This window comes from Nicotiana attenuata, unplaced genomic scaffold (assembly GCF_001879085.1).
Source record: "Nicotiana attenuata strain UT unplaced genomic scaffold, NIATTr2, whole genome shotgun sequence".
NCBI lineage: Eukaryota > Viridiplantae > Streptophyta > Magnoliopsida > Solanales > Solanaceae > Nicotiana > Nicotiana attenuata.
In genome coordinates, this window is record NW_017671344.1 from 186,034 (window position 1) to 206,431 (window position 20,398).

General features: G+C 40.0%; 1 protein-coding gene across 1 annotated transcript in view; it reads right to left on the reverse strand.

Annotated features, from left to right (window-relative positions):
* Positions 1 to 2,012: 2,012 nt before the first annotated feature.
* LOC109207692 (nuclear export mediator factor Nemf) overlaps positions 2,013 to 20,398 on the reverse strand; it is a 28,469-nt gene continuing 10,083 nt past the window's right edge. Inside the window, exons 5-14 of the mRNA XM_019370662.1 lie at positions 16,701 to 17,241; positions 16,400 to 16,585; positions 14,479 to 14,772; positions 9,042 to 9,194; positions 8,281 to 8,435; positions 6,410 to 6,515; positions 5,409 to 6,326; positions 4,017 to 4,104; positions 2,690 to 3,049; positions 2,013 to 2,481 (exon numbers count right to left, since the gene is read on the reverse strand). Of these exons, the coding sequence (XP_019226207.1) occupies positions 2,288 to 2,481; positions 2,690 to 3,049; positions 4,017 to 4,104; positions 5,409 to 6,326; positions 6,410 to 6,515; positions 8,281 to 8,435; positions 9,042 to 9,194; positions 14,479 to 14,772; positions 16,400 to 16,585; positions 16,701 to 17,241 (2,995 nt within the window). The 3' untranslated portion in view covers positions 2,013 to 2,287. The remainder of the gene's footprint in view (positions 2,482 to 2,689; positions 3,050 to 4,016; positions 4,105 to 5,408; positions 6,327 to 6,409; positions 6,516 to 8,280; positions 8,436 to 9,041; positions 9,195 to 14,478; positions 14,773 to 16,399; positions 16,586 to 16,700; positions 17,242 to 20,398) is intronic.

Consider the following 20,398-nt stretch of genomic DNA (forward strand, 5'->3'; position numbering starts at 1 on the left):
TGTCATGCTTATGGCGCCAGTTTTTGCGATAGCTGAGATGTCCCATCGAAGCGTCCTTTCTAGAAACATTCAATGTAGCGCTGGTTTATTTTCTCAAGGCGACAATATCGCCACCGATCCGTTTCCCAATAGGCATTGATTGCGCCTGTCGATACGTTTTCCAAAGACATTGATTGCACTGTCGGTTACGCTGCCATCCTTACCTTCCTATAAATGGAAGTTTTCTTGAACCAAAACCTCGTTCAATCGTTCTTCAACAGCCCTTTACACCTTCATATCTTACCTGCAAAACATAAGCATCTCTGAACACTAATAATGATAAAATAATCATGTCAGTATCATGATGATAAAAATTGCAAATATTTAAATACGATGCAATTCCCTTTGGATCATGAGAGGTGCCTTCAGACTACGAGGATGATGGGTCCTCGGCCATGAGGCGCATAATGGAGAATTCACAAGCGCCATGAAATGGTGTCTTTAGGCTAAGAAATGGTGTCTTCAAATGATGGCGCGTTTGAATAATGATGTGCAAAGTTGGATCCGTAGTCCATGAAATGATGTCTTTAGGCCATGAAAATGGTGCCTTTAAGACTGGCACCTTCGGATTATGTAATAATGATGAGTTAGGGAAAGCATATTTGTGTGCTTAGAAGATCATTGTTCGAGTTGTCATCCACTACAGAGAAGCTAATGCACCCACTTTGATGTTGGTTTCTGAGACTCCCCTCCTTCAGTGGCCATTTGCTTTTGGCAGCAGCTTCACCATAAGTTGAGTTCACGTCGGGTTGCTATATCTCCCCAACCCTTGTTTGGAGCAAGTTCAGGAACTATAACGACTCATCTCCTTTCCCCTTGTACTGCCACGATAATACTAATCTGCCATAACTGTGGTACTTTGGAAAACTAAGTAGTTGTGTAAATTTTCTTTAAGTCTCCAGTTGTTATATTTTTTCCTCAATGGCTTCTGATGGCAATAAATGGCATATCCAAAGCAAAGCCTTCTTGCTGATTGTCATTATGTAAATTAAATTTCTCTTCCTCTCCACCCAGTTTTACCACATTTCTGACCCGGAAAAATCTTCCTTGGTGTCGAAAGATTTACCCCGCGTCGAAATATATTGTACTAACCATGTTATGTTTATAGCGAACCATCTTTTTGATCAATCAAAAGAGATTGAAGAAAACGTCCCTCACCCACTAACCATCCTAAAGGACAGCGCGGTGCACTATGCTCCCGCTATGTGCGGGATCCGGGAAGGCCGGACTTCTAGGGTCTATCGTAGGCAGCCTTACACCCTATATTTTTGCAAGAGGCGGCTGTTTTCGCGACTCGAACCCGTGATCTCCTGGTCACATGGCAGCAACTTTACCAGTTACGCCAAAATTCCCCTTCACCCACTAACCACTCTGCTTAGTAATTTTTGCTATAAAAAATATAGAGAAGTTTGACTACATAAGCATGAAAATTAATCCACTTGTTCTAATTTACCCCAACTTTGATAGATTAAGAGGGCGTTTGGATTGGCTTATTTTAAGTGCATATTGGCTTTTAAGCACTTTTTTAGTCTTTGTGGTGTTTGGCAATGATAAAAAAATTTTAAAAACACTTACTTTTAGGCATAAAAAGTACAAAAATAAGCCAAAAAACAAAATATGGGTATTACCAACTTATGACTTTTGACTTTTAGCTTAAAAGCTACTTTTTATATAAGTCAATCAAAACACCCTCTAAAAACTTGGACATCAGATGTCTTAATTATTCCACTTGTGCAAATTTTCCCCAAATTCGATATGGATATTGCGTGAATGCAGAAAGATCGTCATCTTAATGCAAATTGCTTAAACTACCACTCGTCACAACAAGTCAAGCTTGCTTCCTTACCACCAGCAGATTTGTGCTCGACTAGCGAGAAAACAAAGTCAAGGGCTTTGACTTGGCTCGCCTCATCTTCCGACCCAGCATGATCTAATCATTTAGCATATTTTCTTATCTAAATTTGAGAGATGGATTCAGAAAAAATGCCGAAGAACATTCTAGAATCAGCTTGGTAATTCATATCAGACAAAACGGAGTGGTTGCGATGCGAGCTCTTCTGTGGTTGTTATTGTTCTATCAGTATTACAACCTCTGTCTTGGGTATTTCGGGGGCTGGGGGTAGAAGCAATTTGAAGATTTCAACATATACTTCCAGTCAAAACAAAAAATCCATCCTTATTTACATCGAATAAGGACAAATACTAACACTGTTGCACTATAGCCATTGTATAGAGAGCTTTTCCCTGACTAGCTTTCTGCTTTGTTCGACTTCTTGCTTTTCTTTTGTTTTTGCTTCAGCTGAGTAAGGCCTGCAGATGTGATTTTGACATTACCCTTAACTGCAGCAACAAGCTCAGGATCTGTGCATGCCTTCATCAATTCCTTCTCTCTGCTCGTAGCCTCGGGCATGTGACTGAACAAATTCATGGCTGTCTTCGCCGCTGCCAAAGGAAAAAGATTTTGTCTAACTAAATATTTCCCGACATATCAACCCAATAGAATAGAAAAATGGCTCTAGCGAGAGACAGGATACAAATGTGAATATAAGCCAAAATCCATGCACAACTCGGCAAAAATATTTCACTTCTCTGTATAAAACCTTTGACAGCTGCCACAAGTTAAAAAAACAGTGACAGCATGAAATATTACCTTTTCCTTTCTTAACAGTGCCTGGAACCAATTTCACACGATATTTGTAGGATTGTAGAGCATTATAAGGACCACATACGGGCACAGCATATAGTAGAATATCATTTGGCAAAGGATTTCCAGTCAAGTAGTCCACATCATTTAATTTTTCTTTCTCTTCTTCACCAATCTCATGAATATCCTCCTCCTCCATGACTATCCTGTCCCTGTCATTAGCAGCATTATCCGCACTGGTTACAGAATGACCATCCCCTCTATTTACTGTACTTTGCGGACTCTCATCTGAATTTTCCTGACAATCCCGAGAGAGATGACCCACCTTCTTACACTTGTAACATATTTTTGAAGCATCTTCAGGCCCTAAAACCATGAAAACAAAATGAAGTCACAGATTCAGAGTCAATAAAACACTTTGTACGCATATTGGATTGCTACATTTATATTTCAAACCATCCAAGCTTCATCCCTACTATCACCCTGTTTTCCCTCCCACCAATAACCAAAAGCATACAAATCTATAAGAGGCTTCCAAATAGGGACCCGGAAAAGATTCAGAAATTGAACCATTCCCATTTCTGAAAGTTCTTTTGGCATTTAACTGACCTAATATACAACGAAGCAGTGTTGTCAAAGGCTCATTTAAGGCGCGCTTAAGCCCTGAAGCTTAGAAAAGCTCAGGGACGGTGTTTCCCGTTGCTTAAGCTACGCTTCATTGTAGGAAATGTTGAGCACTCATTGCCCATGAGTTCTGTCTTGAATGGAGCGGTACTAAACAAATATAATCGACAAATAAGTGTATTGGTTGTTGAGGAAAACATTAAGAATGAATTTGTTACTATTTTTTGAAATTAGATATATATTTTTATTTTTGTCCTTCATTGAGCCTTTTTTACTAAAGCCCACACTTAAATTTCGCTTTCCGCTTGAAGCCCCAATAGACCTGGATGGCTTTTTAGAGCTTTTCGCCTTTGACATGCAAGGAATGCCACAACAGATGTGAATAACAACGTAAGTTACATGCATTTAATCTACAACACTGTCACTTTTTTCCTTTTTTATGGAAATCAGATTTCTAATTCTAATGCGTCACTGCATAATTTCCATCAATTGCCAAAAAGTGTCTCACCGCAGACAGGCGTATAATACTTAGGCAAATCAAAAAATTGGCTGCAGTAGAACACAAAACATAAGTCAATATTTCACACTGCAGTCAAATGTAGAAAAAGATAGTGTAAGATACCACTTGGCAGAAAAATTATCTATTGCAGAAACCCAATGTAACTCAAAACTGCTTCATTTTTGCTATATAAACGGACGTCGAACTTACCAGTAGTAGCTTTTGCTCCCTTATCTGGCTCTGCATCAACCTTTTCACTCTGGATTGTTTGATCAACCTTTTCTACTTTTCCAGCAGACTGCAAATTCAGTGGAATCATAACTAATGCATGCATTTATGGATAATGAACATGAAAAACTAACAGCAATTGAAGATCTTCGAGAAGAAGTTCATACATTCATTTGTCAATTCATACACTTTGCTGGGAACCCAAGTGTGAATAAGCATCAAATCATGAAGAGAAAAAGATGGTAAATGATAAAAGGAAATCCCATAAAAGAAAAACAATATATCATCAACTGCATGATCTGCGCATCAAGTACGATAATAGGACATAGCAACTGCTAAGTAGGTTAAATGTGTAATGGGAATGAAAGCTTCCGATCATGGATTGGAAATGCTCTTTGGTGAACTTGAATAGATAGTCATGTTCGAGAACTTCTAGCGGAAGGAGATTCTAGTTATGTTGTGTACAGGGAAGATAAAATGGAGAGATTCCACAATCCCCACCCCCCACCCAAAAAAAAGTGACAAACTTCTTAAAAGAAGATTTCACAGAAACTTTGGACAATGGTAACAGGAAAGACCTTAAAGCTCTTTAGGAGAAGAAGGGCAGTGTCAGTGGATTACATCTGTAAGTAATTAGAGACCGGATTGACCACTCTTCAATGAGAGAAAGGCATATTAACCAAACTAGATCAAATAAATTTCAACTGGCATCAAAAGTAACCTTTTTAAGGACTACAACAATTGCACTTGCTTGACTGGGTTTGATCCACATTCACCTCCCTATGGTTGTATAAAAGAAATCCGAGGTAAGAAAGAAAGAAAGGCGTATTGACCAAACCACATCAAATAAACTCCAAAAGCCATGCAAGTACTTTTTGATGCAGGGTGTCCACATCTCCCCCCTGGCCACCCCCACATTGTACAAAAGAAACACTTTTATTTACCTGATTCATATTGTTCAGTTCACAAGACCTCATAGAACTATATGGAGTGGATCCAGAGAGCAGATCAGAATGAGCATCTTTACTTTAGAAGCCTGACCTTTACTTTGGCTATTAGTGCACTCCAAACCCTAGAAGCACCCATCCCACCCAAAAAATGACTGGTTTTAGCAACAGATTTATGACCAATCCAACCTATTATCTGCATCAAATGCATGATATCCACATGGCTTTAGGTTACATAGGCAAAACAAGATACTCTTTATTTTATAAGTACCAAGATAATCTGAGTAAAAGCCTTTTAAGACCCAAAGCAGGAGGCCACATACTAAGATCATTATACCTGCAAAAATGTGGAGTAGAAAAAAAAGGAGCAAACCAAACCATTGAAAATGGAACAGTTATAGAAACACAAACTGATCACAATACTCACCGCCAGCAGAGCCATCCGAATACGTCGCTCCTCCTCATCCTGATCTGCATATTTCTCCTTTATCTTCTTAAGCTTACCCTTTTGCCCGCGAGTGACTTTTCCGCCACCAGATTTAGCATTGTTTACATCGTCCTCGCACTGCTTCTGAGTCTTCTGGTATTTCTCTGACTGCTTCTCTTGCCTAGTGGGTGCACCCTCAGTGCTATCACTGCCTTTCTTAAGCTTTCTTCTTTCAGCTTTTGTAATATAAGGCTTTTCTCTCTGTGTTAATTTTTTTTCTTCATTATCATGCTGCCCTGCAGATCCTAATAGAGGAGGGACCCCATGGTTTTTAGTAGATGCAGTAGAAGATCCAATTTCAAGAGCTCTATCCATAAGATCCTCCAGCTGCGACGTCCCAGAAGTAGCCATTATCCCCAAAGAATCAGATATACCATCATTGTTTAGGCTATTAACTTTAAAAGAAGAGTTGTCTGAATTAGTAGCTTTATCATCAGAGATGCTCAATATGCTATTAGATTGAACTTCATTAGAAATGCCCGCAACACTTGACATATCATTTGGCACATCTGTGATATCTTTATCTACAGTGGGTGTTTCCATTGACAACTCCTCCTCCGAGTTGGAATCAGGAATTGCTAAGGACGGGTCACTTTGTTCAGCATCATTTAATCCTTCATCTTCACCTCTAACCCTCCTTTCATTCAAGTGAAACCCCAAAGAACTTTCATCCAGGCGAAATAATATTCCAAAGCCCATAATAAGAGGGTGTGGCGGAAGAAAATTCTTTTTACCACGGATCATGAAACTTCCAACTGTAAGATATTCACCTGTCGGAGCAGTTTTACTGACCTGATGAGGGTAAACCCACCAAGCACTAGTCAATATCTTTGAGTCCCATGCCTGGCTTTGGCAAACCTAAATCACAATTTAGTAAATATTGTGAGGTTGTTGCTTCCCATCTACAGAGATACGATCAATATGAAATCTGCACAACTTACAGTGTAGCACCCAGCTTGGTTCAATGTGAGAGGAGGTATTGGCATCTCAGGCTTGTGATTCTTGATCACAGTGCTGGAAGCTCCATGGAGCTCTGCATGTACGTACCTATTTCAAGGAGATTTTTGCTCATTCCATCACAGAAACAAGAGAGAAAACCCCAACAAAACTTAACCAAATACATGAGAGTTTATACCCGATTTCATAAAAGAACTAGACATATATTAAACAGGAAGTCATCAATTAGGAAACAGTGTAAAGTTATTATTATATTAAAAAAATACTCAGAATAAATGAATAGGCATGGACTAAAGGTAATGTAGCACAAAAAGTTTAGATCAGATAAGAGCAGAAATTCCACCTTTCCTCTCTTTCTTCTGTCGAACAAGCTATATTCTTACAAGGAGTGCAAAGTTGTCACATTCTATTCCTCTGACTTGCTTATGATTGATAAAGTGCTAATTCGGTTGCTTCATTCTAGCGAGTGTAAACATTTCCTTTTTTGGGTGGTCATCATAAACTAATGTCTCTTTTCCTATAACTGAAAGTTTGAGAATAACGCAACACTGGGAGTTAACATTTCTAAACTCCATATGCTCAATCTATAATATGTCACTGATTGATGGGGCATAGAGTTCAAATATTGATCTGCAAATATTGATTTGACTTGTTTAGTATAAGTGGAAGACGATATATTAAAGCAATGATTAAAAAGATACTCCCTCCGTTTCAATTTAGATAACACACTTACCTTATTAGTCTGTTTCTAAAAAAATGACACATTTCTATATTTAGAAACAATTAAACTTTAAGCTGTCCATTCTACCCACTTTACCCTTAATGAGAAGTTTCTATAGCCACACAAGTATCATGGTCCCACAAAGCTTTTACCCCTTAAGCATTTAGGACCACATGTTTCAAAAGTCTTCTTTTCTTTCTTAAACTTTGTGCCAAGTCAAACTACCTCATCTAATTTGAAACGAAGTAGTTTGATAGAGAATACATCACATCATAGGTTAAGAATTGATTAGTATACTCCCTCTGGTCCACAATAAGTGTCCAATTTGCATTGGGCACACCCACTAAGGAAATACTAAATTCTAGACGAAAATAGTTAGTGTGACTAAACTACCCTTCATTAAATGTTGCACCATAGTTATAGTAGTACTTACTTCTCTTCTCAAATGTGAGGAGTAAATGACTTTTTAAGGATACGTACATAAGAGTAATTTTGGAAAAATAAATTGAATTTTTTCTTGATTATATAAATGGACACTTATTTTGGACCAAAATAAAAGAGCAAATTGGTCACTTATTGTGGACCGGAGGGAGTAATAAATTTGAATTCTTAAAAATTGTGAAAGTTATATAAAATAAAATTATCAGAAAATGGTGCTAAACATTTTGGAATGGGTTAAAATGGAAAGAGTCATGTAAACTGAAATGGAAGGAGTACAACTTTTCATGGGATTCAATATTTGCCCAATACTTTTTCCCAATAAATGTTCATTAAAGACACATTCTTGATTGCCTTCTCAATAACAAAATCAAGTATTTTTCTTTTATGTGGACCTTAGGTGGGCACCCCGCCAAAGTGCAATGGAGGTCACCAACCTACGCCATGGGCCTTCTTGATTGCCCATTGACCCCAATCAATGTTGATTAAAAACACATTCTTTATTGCCTTCTCAACCACTAAATCAAGCATCTTTGTTTTCCTTTATTATAGACCTTAGGCGGGCGCCCCTCCAACGTGCAATGAAGGTCACCAACCAAGGGCATTGGGCCTTCTCAATAACCAAGTCCAGCATCTTAAGTGGTGCTAATCTGGAAACAAATAATCTTGACAACCAAATAGGCTTAATTTACTTACAGATCTCCTTTGGACATGTATCGTTTGACTATCATCTCATTCTGTTGTGCATCACGTCCACTTATGACTAGATAATTCTCACTGCTGATGAACCAATTAAATTTCTCAAACCAGTGAACCTTGCGCATATGCGAAATCACAGCAACCGTCTTTTCCTGCGTATTTATAGTACAGAAGGAAGTGTTGTGTCAGTCAACAGTACAAAGATAAACAGCCTCTCAGATGGGTATATTTAATCACCAAAGAAACTTCAAGTGTAACAATAGGCGTCTCTTGACTTAATTTAACATTTTATCCTCCTTAGTTGCCTGTAACATATTCATCAACAGTCTATAAAGAAACTAAATATATATAAAAAAAAATGAACATATTCACCTACAGCATACAAAACCAAAAGATGCATTTAGATAATTGTGGGGCCAATCACTAAGCTGACAGATGAATTGTGCTGATTCTCATAATCAACTTAAATGGACGATACCCAGGGAACATACTATGAAACAATGACATATCCAAACGTCGTTTTCACACAAGATATAAAAGCTAACAGTTCTATGGAGAAGATTTTTAGGAAATCACATCAATAAAAACTTCTATAGATTCCAATGGGAACTCAAACATCAATGCCCAAAAAGGCCCCAGTATATGGATTATCAAAAAGTTCCTCAGGGCTACAACCACTAAGAAGACAAAGATTTACTGAAAGTCTAATAATTTTACAACACAAAATGAGAGAGGCCACTGATCAAACTTTTAGCTACCTGAGATAGCTGAAGACGTGTCTTTCTCTCAGCAGCCTTGAAAGCTTTTTCATGTGCAGTTAAAGTCTTCTCTTGCTTGCTTTCTTGTCTTTTCTTCATTTCATACCACCGTCGCGCATTTGCATGGGCTGATAGTGCCAGATCAACTTCAACCTATGAAAAGAGAGCATGAAAACTCACGCACAATTACTACCTGTTACAATAGTCATGTAAATAGGAGTAAATAAATAACCCTAATTCAATATATATTAGGAGTAGGACATGTTATGTGTGTGTATATATATAGGGCTCATTGTAACATATGTCAATTAATCAATAATAGATTCTTCTCCCGTGCATTCTCACATGGTATCAGAGCAATTGTGAGAGATTTATCGCTGTGCATAAATTCCAGCGATTCCGGGAAGAGAAATCAGTCACCGGAACCCTTTTTTCCGGCGACTTTTTCAAGCTTGTTTGCGTCTGCTTGTCTGTGTCAGTGTTGTGCAAAATCCAACACTACCACAAGAGTCGCCACTGTCCGGCGACCAAACCCCACAAAAAATCTCCAGCAAACAGTACCCCACGCGCCTCCACGCGCGTGAGCCCACGCGCCGGCGCGTGCACCACTTTCCGGCCATTTTTTGACGAAGTTCCTTCAGGGCAGTTGGATCGCCCTCAAATTCCGAGCATACCCATAATTTTATTTTTCAATTCCGACCACTTTGTTTTTTTTTTTTTTCCGGCGACTACACTAATTTTTTCCGGCAGCTACAGTACTTTTCCGGCAAACACAGTGTTTCCTTCATCTGTTTTAGCGAATTGTCAGTTGATTCTTTTTGTTATTTGGTGATAATCCAACCATGTCTTTGGGAGTCGATGCTTTCGGGTCTAGAAACCCGGGTTCTGGCAATTCCGGTGTTATGATTACCTCAGAACCTTTAATGGGAGGTTCAAACTACTTAGCTTGGGCTTCATCTGTCGAGTTGTGGTGTAAAGGTCAAGGAGTTCAAGATCATTTAACAAAAAAGGCTACCGACGGTGATGAAAAGGCCAAAACACAGTGGGAGAAGGTCGATGCTCAGTTATGTAGTATCCTGTGGTGATCTATTGATTCCAAGTTGATGCCCTTGTTTCGTCCATTCCAGACATGTTATTTAGTTTGGGAAAAGGCTCGTAATCTATACACTAATGACATATCTCGTTTCTATGATGTAATATCGCGAATGACAAGCTTGAAGAAACAGGAATTAGATATGTCTACTTACTTGGGACAAGTTCAGGCAGTCATGGAAGAATTTGAGACGTTGATGCCAGTTTCTGCGAGTATTGAAAAACAACAAGAGCAACGACAGAAGATGTTTCTAGTTCTTACACTCGCTGGACTCCCTAATGACCTTGATTCAGTACATGACCAGATTTTGGCTATTCCAACCGTCCCCACAGTTGATGAATTATTCTCTCAATTACTTCGCCTTGCTGCAGCACCTAGTCACCCAGTGAGCTCATTACAGACACTTGACTCATCTGTCCTCGTATCCCAATCAGTGGACAATCGGGCATCTCATACTATGGAGAATAGACGAGGAGGAGGTCGGTTTGGAAGATCTAGACCCAAGTGCTCTTATTGTCATAAACTTGGCCACACTCGTGATGTATGCCATTCTTTACATGGCCGCCCAACCAAAAATGCTTATGTTGCTCAGACTGAGACTACAGGTAACCAGGAATTTTCTTTATCTGAAGGGGAGTATAATGAGTTCCTTCAGTATCGAGCAAGTAAGCAGACATCTCCACAAGTAGCTTCTGTTGCTCAGACTAATACTTCTGTTGCTGGTAATTCTTTTGCTTGTGTTTCCCAGTCTAGTCCTCCTGGACAATGGGTTGTGGACTCAGCCGCTTCTGATCATATCTCTGGTAATAAATCACTTTTGTCAAATATTGCGTATTCACAGTCTCTTCCCACTGTTACTTTAGCCAATGGGTCTCAAACCAAAGCAAAAGGAGTTGGACAAGCGAATCCCCTACCCTCTGTCACTCTAGATTCCGTTCTCTATGTCTCTGGCTGTCCTTTTAATCTTGCATCTGTTAGTCGTTTGACTCGTGCCCTCCATTGTGGTATATATTTTATTGATGATTCTTTTATTATGCAGGACCGCAGTACAGGGCAGACGATTGGAACGGGACTTGAATCAGAAGGGCTTTACTACCTTAACTCCCTAAAATCCTCCAAGGCATGTCTAGTTACAGATCCTCCGGACCTAATTCACAGACGTTTAGGACATCCAAGCTTATCCAAGCTTCAGAAGATGGTGCCTGGTTTGTCTAGTTTATCCACATTAGAGTGTGAGTCATGTCAGCTCGGGAAACATACCCGAGCCTCCTATCCTCGTAGTATTGAGAGTCACGCAGAGTCTATTTTTTCTTTAGTTCACTCTGATATATGGGGTCCTAGTAGAGTCAGTTCAACCTTGGGATTTCGTTATTTTGTTAGTTTTATTGATGATCATTCAAGATGTACTTGGATTTTCTTAATGAAAGATCGTTCTGAGTTGTTTTCTATATTCCAGAATTTTTGTGCTGAAATTAAAAATCAATTTGGTGTTTCCATTCGCACTTTTCGCAGTGATAATGCCTTAGAATATTTATCCTCTCAATTTCAGTCAGTTTATGACTTCTCAAGGAATTATTCATCAGACCTCTTGTCCTTATACCCCTCAGCAAAATGGGGTTGCAGAGAGAAAGATAGGCACATCATTGAGACTGCTCGCACACTTCTCATTGAATTCTCATGTTCGCTGCGTTTTTTGGGGGACCATTGCTCACAGCTGTGTTATTTATAGTTTAATCGGATGCTTCCTCTTCCCATCCAGAATCAGATTACGTATGCAGTATTGTTTCCCCAGTCACCGTATACTCTGTTCTCCCTCGTGTTTTTGGGAGCACTTTTGTTCGTTCATACCTAGCTAGCCTTTGGAAAGATAAGTTAGTCTCTCGTCGCGTCTCAGTTGTGTCTTCCTTGGTTATTCTCGTGTTCAGAAGGATATCGTTTACTCACTTGATCTTCGTAGGTACTTAATTCCTCTGACGCCACATTTTTTTGAGTCTAACCTTTCTTTTACCTCTTCTGCACCTTTCTGGACCCCCTTGATATATCTGAGGTCTACCTATACCGACCTTTAAGGAGTTTACTATAGCTCCTCTTCACCTTCCGCCACAGAAGTCTTACCCGAGTCTCCTATAGCTCCTCCTTCACCTTCCGCTATAGATAAGTCTTATCCATTCAGGAGTTGAGGGTCTAGTGTGGCTCCTCCTAGACTCCCTGCCACAGGAACACCACTTTTGACATATCATCGTCGTCCGCGCCCAGCATCGGGTCCAGCTGATTCACGTCCTGCACCTGACCCTGCTAATACTGCGGACTTGTCTCCTCTTAATCAACCGATTGCACTTCGGAAAGGTATACGGGCCACCCTTAATCCTAATCCCCATTATGTCGGTTTGAGTTATCATCGTTTGTCATCACCCTATTATGCTTTTCTATCTTCTTTGTCCTCTGTTTCCATCCCTAAGTCTACAGGTGAAGCATTGTCTCATCCAGGATGGCGACAGGCTATGATTGACGAGATGTCTGCTTTACATATGAGTGGTACTTGGGAGCTCGTCCCTCTTCCTTCAGGTAAATCTACTGTTGGTTGTCGTTGGGTGTATGCAGTCAAGGTTGGTCCGGATGGTAAGGTTGATCGTCTTAAGGCTCGTCTTGTTGCCAAAGGATATACTCAGATATTTGGGCTCGATTACAGTGATACCTTCTCTCCTGTTGCTAAGATAGCATCAGTCCGCCTTTTTCTATCTATGGTTGTTGTTCGCCATTGGCCCCTCTATCAGCTGGACATTAAGAATGGTTTTTTACACGGTGACCTTGAGGATGAAGTTTATATGGAGCAACCACCTGGGTTTGTTGCTCAGGGGGAGTCTCGTGGCCTTGTATGTCACTTGCGTCGGTCACTTTATGGTCTAAAGCAGTCTCCTCGAGCCTGGTTTGGTAAGTTCAGCACAGTTATTCGAGAATTTGGCATGATTCAAAGTGAAGTTGATCACTCTGTATTCTATCGGCATTCTGCCTCGAGTCTCTGTATTTATCTGGTGGTCTATGTTGACGACATTGTTATTACCGGCAATGACCAGGATGGTATTACTAAATTGAAGCAACATCTCTTGCAACACTTTCAGACTAAGGATCTGGGCAAACTAAAGTATTTTCTGGGTATTGAGGTCGCTCAGTCTAGCTCAGGTGTTGTGATCTCACAACGAAAGTATGCCTTAGATATTCTTGAAGAGACAGGAATGACAGGTTGTAGACCGGTTGACACTCCGATGGATCCGAATTCTAAACTTATGCCAGGACAGGGGGAGCCTCTTAGCGATCCTGCAAGATATAGACGGTTGATTGGTAAATTAAATTACCTTACAGTGACAAGACCTGACATTTCCTTTTCTGTGAGTGTTGTGAGTCAGTTTATGGATTCTCCGTGTAATAGTCATTGGGATGCAGTTGTTCGCATTCTTCGGTATATAAAATCAGCTCCAGGCAAAGGTTTATTGTTTGAGGGTCGAGGCCATGAGCAGATCGTTGGATACTCAGATGCTGATTGGGCAGGATCACCTTCTGATAGACGTTCTACGTCTGGATATTGTGTCTTGGTAGGAGGAAATTTGGTGTCCTAGAAGAGCAAGAAACAGAATGTGGTTGCTCGGTCTAGTGCAGAAGCAGAATATCAAGCGATGGCTATGGCGACATGTGAGCTAATTTGGATCAAACAGTTGCTCAAGGAGTTGAAATTTGGTGAGATTAGTCAGATGGGACTTGTGTGTGATAATCAAGTTGCTCTTCATATTGCGTCAAATCCAGTGTTCCATGAGAGAACTAAACACATTGAGATTGACTGTCACTTTGTTAGAGAAAAGATACTCTCGGGAGATATTGCTACAAAGTTTGTGAAGTCGAATGATCAGCTTGCAGATATTTTTACCAAGTCCCTCACTGGTCCTCGTATTAACTACATATGTAACAAGCTCGGTACATATGATTTATATGCACCAGATTGAGGGGGAGTGTTAGAATAGTCATGTAAATAGGAGTAAATAAATAACCCTAATCCAATATATATTAGGAGTAGAACATGTTATGTGTGTGTATATATATAGGGCTCATTGTAACATATGTCAATTAATCAATAATAGATTCTTCTCCCGTGCATTCTCACACTACCATTCACGCTCAAATCGCTGCATTTCTTTCAAATCAATCACAAGCATAAGTAAAGGACTTGAACCAACATTAATGCTACACAGGCAGTATATATTAGGTGGGTACAAAAAGTTTTGCCACATATGGGTTCTTACAGAAAAATTAAAGAGAAAATCCAATCAGCAAAAGATTTTCAGGTCACCATACCTTGTCGACTGGTTGTGTTTTTTCATCATCATCCATTTCATCAAGATTGTTGCTTAAGAGCAAAGTCATGCAGTTTCTTTCAAGGTGGAGCTTGTCAATAAGTCCCGCTACAGGATTTCCAGATCTCTTCTCCTCTTTCACCATTCGAGCCAAATCTTCCCAACTCATTCCATTGGCAAGAGCTACACGTACAGCTAAGATAGCAGCATCAACATCTTCCAAATTGTATTCTATCAATTCTGCCATCTTAATACAATGTTCAACTTCTTGCTTTAATGTCACTACACGGTTTTCCTGCATCACATCGGAAAAGCTTTTGAACTCAGAAAACATAGTAGTACAAGGTCCACTGAGATGGTGATGGGACAACAAATGAAGAGCCAATCAAACAAAGCTACAGCAATGTATCACTTCGGAAATATTTTCTATTAGATAGTTGCAGATTTGAAGTAACCGAACATTTTTTTAGATGAAGTAATTGGTTTCACTGATGGCATCAAGAAGATGCAGAATAGTTACAAAAGTAGTGAAAATTGCTAGCTCCAATACAAAAAGGCTCCAACTGAAGCAACCGAACATTGCTAAAGTAAGTATTTCCATATCGATGGCTGACCCAGTTTCTCTTTCATTATGCAAGGAGCTAGCCTCATTAGAAAAAGAGATCATCCAGACAGAAGTCATTTGACAAACTTAAACAGGAAATAACTAGGGTGCAGATTTCTTTTCACCAAAAATAAATGACAGTATCTTTTTATAGGTGGTGTAGGAGTCATTATACTGATTTTAGAATCTTCAATATATGAAGCAGCAGGATGAGGAAAATCTGTTTTCAGTCTTTTTAGTTCTTTATTATGTGTTGAGTAGAAGGACAAAGAGTACAACTGATAAGCATCCCTCCAGTTACTGCAAGCACATAATGGGAGAAAGAGGACAGAGAGAGAGAATATGGAGGATTGTTCAACCCAGGTACAATTCCACGCATCAGTAGCATATAAGTATAATGTTCCTCTTCATGCTATCGAAGAGTGTCTTTTTTTTTAAATGAAGTAGAATCGAAGAAAGTGTTTGGGACGTACATTCTTTCTCATCAAATTCAACATCCTGTCCCCGCAGCCTCAAATCCCAGAAAATTATCGAAAAATACAAAAGAAAATTTTACTCCCGCTATTTTCTCATCAAATCTGCCCAGTATCCACAGGCTGAAATGAGTAAAAATCGCACATTGCTCACACTATAGAAGCTTTAGAAACCTCCAAGAAAGCCAGTGAGCTAATCTACTTTGTCTTCACAACATTGATTCCCAAGTATATCTCTTTCCAGAAATGACAATGCTGCTTTGTTTTTTTTGATAAGTAAATTACATGTTGATGTTTCTGACATATTGCAACATATCTGTACTGCTTATCTACTTTGTCTTCACAACATTGATTCCCAAGTATATCTCTTTCCAGAAATGACAATGCTGCTTTTTTTTTTTTTTTTGATAAGTAAATTACATGTTGATGTTTCTGACATATTGCAACATATCTGTACCGTGGAGTCCTGAAACTTTCATTTATCATCAAGATTTTCTATTAAAAGTATCTCCTGCCCTAGTGGAGATTCTTTTTTTTCTTCCATTGGGACATACTTCAAATGGAAGTAGGTTTCTTTCAAAAAGTAGTATATCATGTCCTACTTATGTCTTCCATTTAAAATACGTACCACTTATCCACTAGTAAAAATCATGACCTGCATGCTTCCTCCCAAAACCTTTTTGCCCCTTTGAGATCAACTATGGCCCATGAACTCTTCCAAGATTAGCCAGCATTTTCACACAGGAATTCAAGTATTCACAGGCTTAAAGGCATACTTCCTAGAGTAATTGAGAGCAACCAACTGAAATGCTTCATTATCATTAAACAGTACATGCGACACGGACCTGGTCAGTGCGGATCTTATTAAGTTTCTGCATTGCAGTGCTTTCTTTGGCTTTTTGCTGTTGTTCGGAACGTTGACTTTCAATCTTACTATAGAACTCATCCAATGCTGCATCAAATGTCTCAAACTTCATAAAATCCCGAGACTTAAACTGATTCAATAACAGTGGGCAGAATTCATCGTACATCTGCAGAAAAGGAAGTCTCAAATAAATCACTCTTCTGAAAGTATATAGGTCCAGAAAAGAAAAATAAATGGCCTCAGGGGCGAAAAAATCTCAAAAAGCAGGATACAAGTGCAACCTTCTCAGAAGCTCCATTATTACACATGCTAGAGTCCTTTTTAGACAAAGCATTTTGCTGCATTAAAATGTAGCCTTCCGGAACTTTCTCACCCAGTATAACGCCCTCCAGCCAGTCGTCAAACTGCTTAACCGCCTCTATCAGAGAATGAAGCATCTCACCTTCTAATTCAAAACCTTTGCCAATCTTTGTATTTGGAACTAAACCAGCATCCAAAATAATGTGCTCAGAAAGTGCTGGACCATAACCTAATGCCTCCCCAAGAACCACCTTCAATGTTGGTGACTTTGCACGAACACCATCATTCATTTTTTTAGTAGAATCAGTAGCTTTTATGTTTTTCCGGTTACCCTGCTTTTGTTGAAGTGCATCAGATCCATCATTCCCCTGTTCATTATCTTCCACGCCTTCATTTTTATCGGTCTTGGCTGAAGACATCAAGGCTGCCTGCAACTTTTTAGTAGTCGTGCGCTTAAAGACACGGCATATTTCAACTGGATATCGATGGCGAGACATGATAGCAAGACCTTTATCATCATCCCTGCACGATTATGAGTTACATGTAAAAGCAAGCCTTGCAAAATTCATGTCCACAGGAATAATCCTAGATGATGTATGTCAAGCTTAGTTGTAAAAAAAAAAAATAATAATAATAATAATAATAACTGCAATAACTTTTTCTTAAAAAAATTGGAATTACCCTTCTGCGCAATGGCTCGCTTCTCTAAGGTTGCATGTTAGCAAGCAAGCGCCTGCCATGGCGGGAAAGAGGGCTCGCATACCATCACAGAAGGCATTAATGGTCCAGGCAGCTTCCTCGCAATCACAGCAAGGGCAAAAGATGACTCTAGGTGTTACAGAAGGTGAAGCAGATGATGCCCAACTTGGATCTAGGTCCAATGAGGTTGAAGAAGAGAAGGCTCAGAGGTTGCAAGCTCAGAAGCAGTGGAATGAAGTGGTTCAGGAGTCGGCTAGTAGTGGGAAAAGTGATCCAGCAAGCGGTTGGAAGAAATCATGGGCAGATGAGGTGGAAGAGGAAGAGATGTCAGGGAAGAAGGCTTAAATTTGGGACAATGTTGATATCTTTAAGATATCGAATGCAGGCTTCAAATTGGGGTATGTTTCTCCATCCATGCATGGTGAGTCCCCTATCGTTGAGATTGAACTGGAGGATATTACTTCTGAGATAGAATGTTGGAGGAATGCAGTTGTATGCTATGTGTTGGGTGCTCAGTGCTCACCCCCGCCCCCCCTTGCTGTGATTAAGGGATACATACAAAGTCTTTGGGCCAAGCATGGGCTGAACAAAATTGTTATGCTTAAGAACGGGATCATCCTAGTTAGGTTTGATTGTGTTGTGGGGAAGAATGATGTTGAGGAATCTATCACTTTGACAACAAACCCTTCATTGTGAAGGCTTGGAGCTCTGATATGGAGTTTACCATAGAGGAGCAGTACACAGTTCCAATTTAGATTAGATTTCCCGGGCTGGACTTTAAGTAGTGGAGTCCAAGAGGTTTGAGTAAAATAGGAAGTCTAGTGGGGAAGCCATTGATGGTGAACCACATTGTTAGTTTCATTGTGTAAATAGTAGTAGATAACCCTAATCCCATATGTATTAGGAGTAGGACATGTATTGCGTATATATATAGGGCTCAGTGTATCATTGTCTTAATTAATCAATAATAATATTTTTCTCCCGTGCATTCTCACATGGTATCAGAGCATCAGTGAGAAATTGTCGCTGTGCATCATTCCAGCGGCCTCCGGGAAGAAAGACCTCGTTACCGTGCAATTTTCCGGCGACTAAAGAGGCTGTCCGTAACAAAACATCATTTTTCGTCAGTGTTGTGCAAAAACCAACACCACCACGAAGTAGATCGGCCTCCGGCGACCAACCCATTAAAATATCTCCGTCAGAAGACCCCCCACGCGCCTCCACGCGCCGCCGGAAAAAAAATTTCGGCGAGCTCCGACCCCACGCGTCGGCGCGTGGCCCCTTTTCCGGCCACTTTTTCGCGAAACTTCTTCAGGACAGATTTCTCTACTCACAATTCCGAGCCTACCCATCTAGTTCAAATCAAATTCCGACCACTTTGAGTTTTTTTTCCGGCGAGCTACAGTGATTTTTCCGGCGTGAACAGTGATCCCAGTAATTTTCTGCTTTTTTCGGCACGATATTATAATGGAATTCATACCCGAAGCCTTTAACGCACAATCGGTTGGATTAAATGCAATGAATCCAACTCTGATGGTTTCTTTACCGGATTATATTGAGTTCCTTCAGTACAAAGCACGTAAACACACATCTTCAGGATTAACCTTCGTTGTTCCAACAAATAGTAGCATGACCGGTGTCTCCCAATCTTCACCTTCTGAGTCTTGGGCCATTGATTCAGGTGCATCTCATCATATTTCTGGTAACAAATCTCTTTTCACTAGTATCTCATATTCTGAATCTCTTCCAACAGTCACAATGGCCAATGGGTCTCAAGCCATGGCAACTGCAATAGGTCAAGCAAGTCCACTTCCTTCCTTACCTTTAGACTCAGTTCTTTATGTTCCTGGTAGTCCTTTTAATCTCATAGCCGTTAGTCGCTTAGCCAAATCACTTAAATCTGTTGTTCTATTTCTTGATGACCTTGTTTTTATACAGGAACGCAGTACAGGGCGGATCATTGGTACCGGACGTGAATCAGATGGACTTTATTACCTTATCCTTGCAAAATCACATGGACTCGCATCTTGTCTTCCTCCAATAACTTCTCTCGTTACTGATTCACCAGATTTATTACATAAACGGTTAGGACATCCCAGTTTGTCAAAACTTCAGAAAATGGTACCTGGCTTATCTCACTTGTCCACTTAGAGTGTGAGTCGTGTCAGCTCGATAAGCATACCCGCTCCCATTTCCCCCGTCGTCTTGACAATCGAGCAGAGTCACCTTTTACTTTAGTCCATTCAGATGTTTGGGGTCCTAGTCGGGTTAGCTCTACCTTAGGATTCCGCTACTTTGTCAGTTTCATTAATGATTATTCCAGGTGCACTTGGATATTTTTTATGAAAAACCGATCTGAGTTGTTTTCTATTTTCCAGACCTTCCATGCTGAAATTCAAAATCAATTTGGGGTTTCTATCCGTACATTTCGTAGTGATAATGCCCTAGAGTATTTGTCTTCCCCGTTTCAGCAATTTATGAACTCCCATGGGATTATTCATCAAACATCTTGTTCGTACACATCCCAACAAAATGGGGTAGCTGAAAGAAAGAATAGACATCTTATTGAAACTGCTCGTACCCTACTCATACAACCTCATGTTCCGCTGCGTTTTTGGGGGGACGCAGTTCTTACATCTTGTTATCTTATTAATTGTATGCCATCTACATCTATCCAAAATCAAGTTCCATTCTCTGTCCTGTTTCCCCACTTACCTTTGTTCTCTCTTCCACCCCGTGTCTTTGGGAGTACGTGTTTTGTTCATGACCTTACTCCAGGAAAAGATAAGTTAGCTCCCCGTGCTCTTAAGTGCATATTTCTGGGTTACTCGAGAACGCAAAAGGGATATCGATGTTATTCTCCTGCCCTTCATCGATTTCTTATGTCTGCTGATGTTACCTTCTTTGAAACCCATCATACTTCACAGGTCCAGTTAACTCACTTAGATATTCTGACGGTGCTACCTGTTCCTTCTTTTGG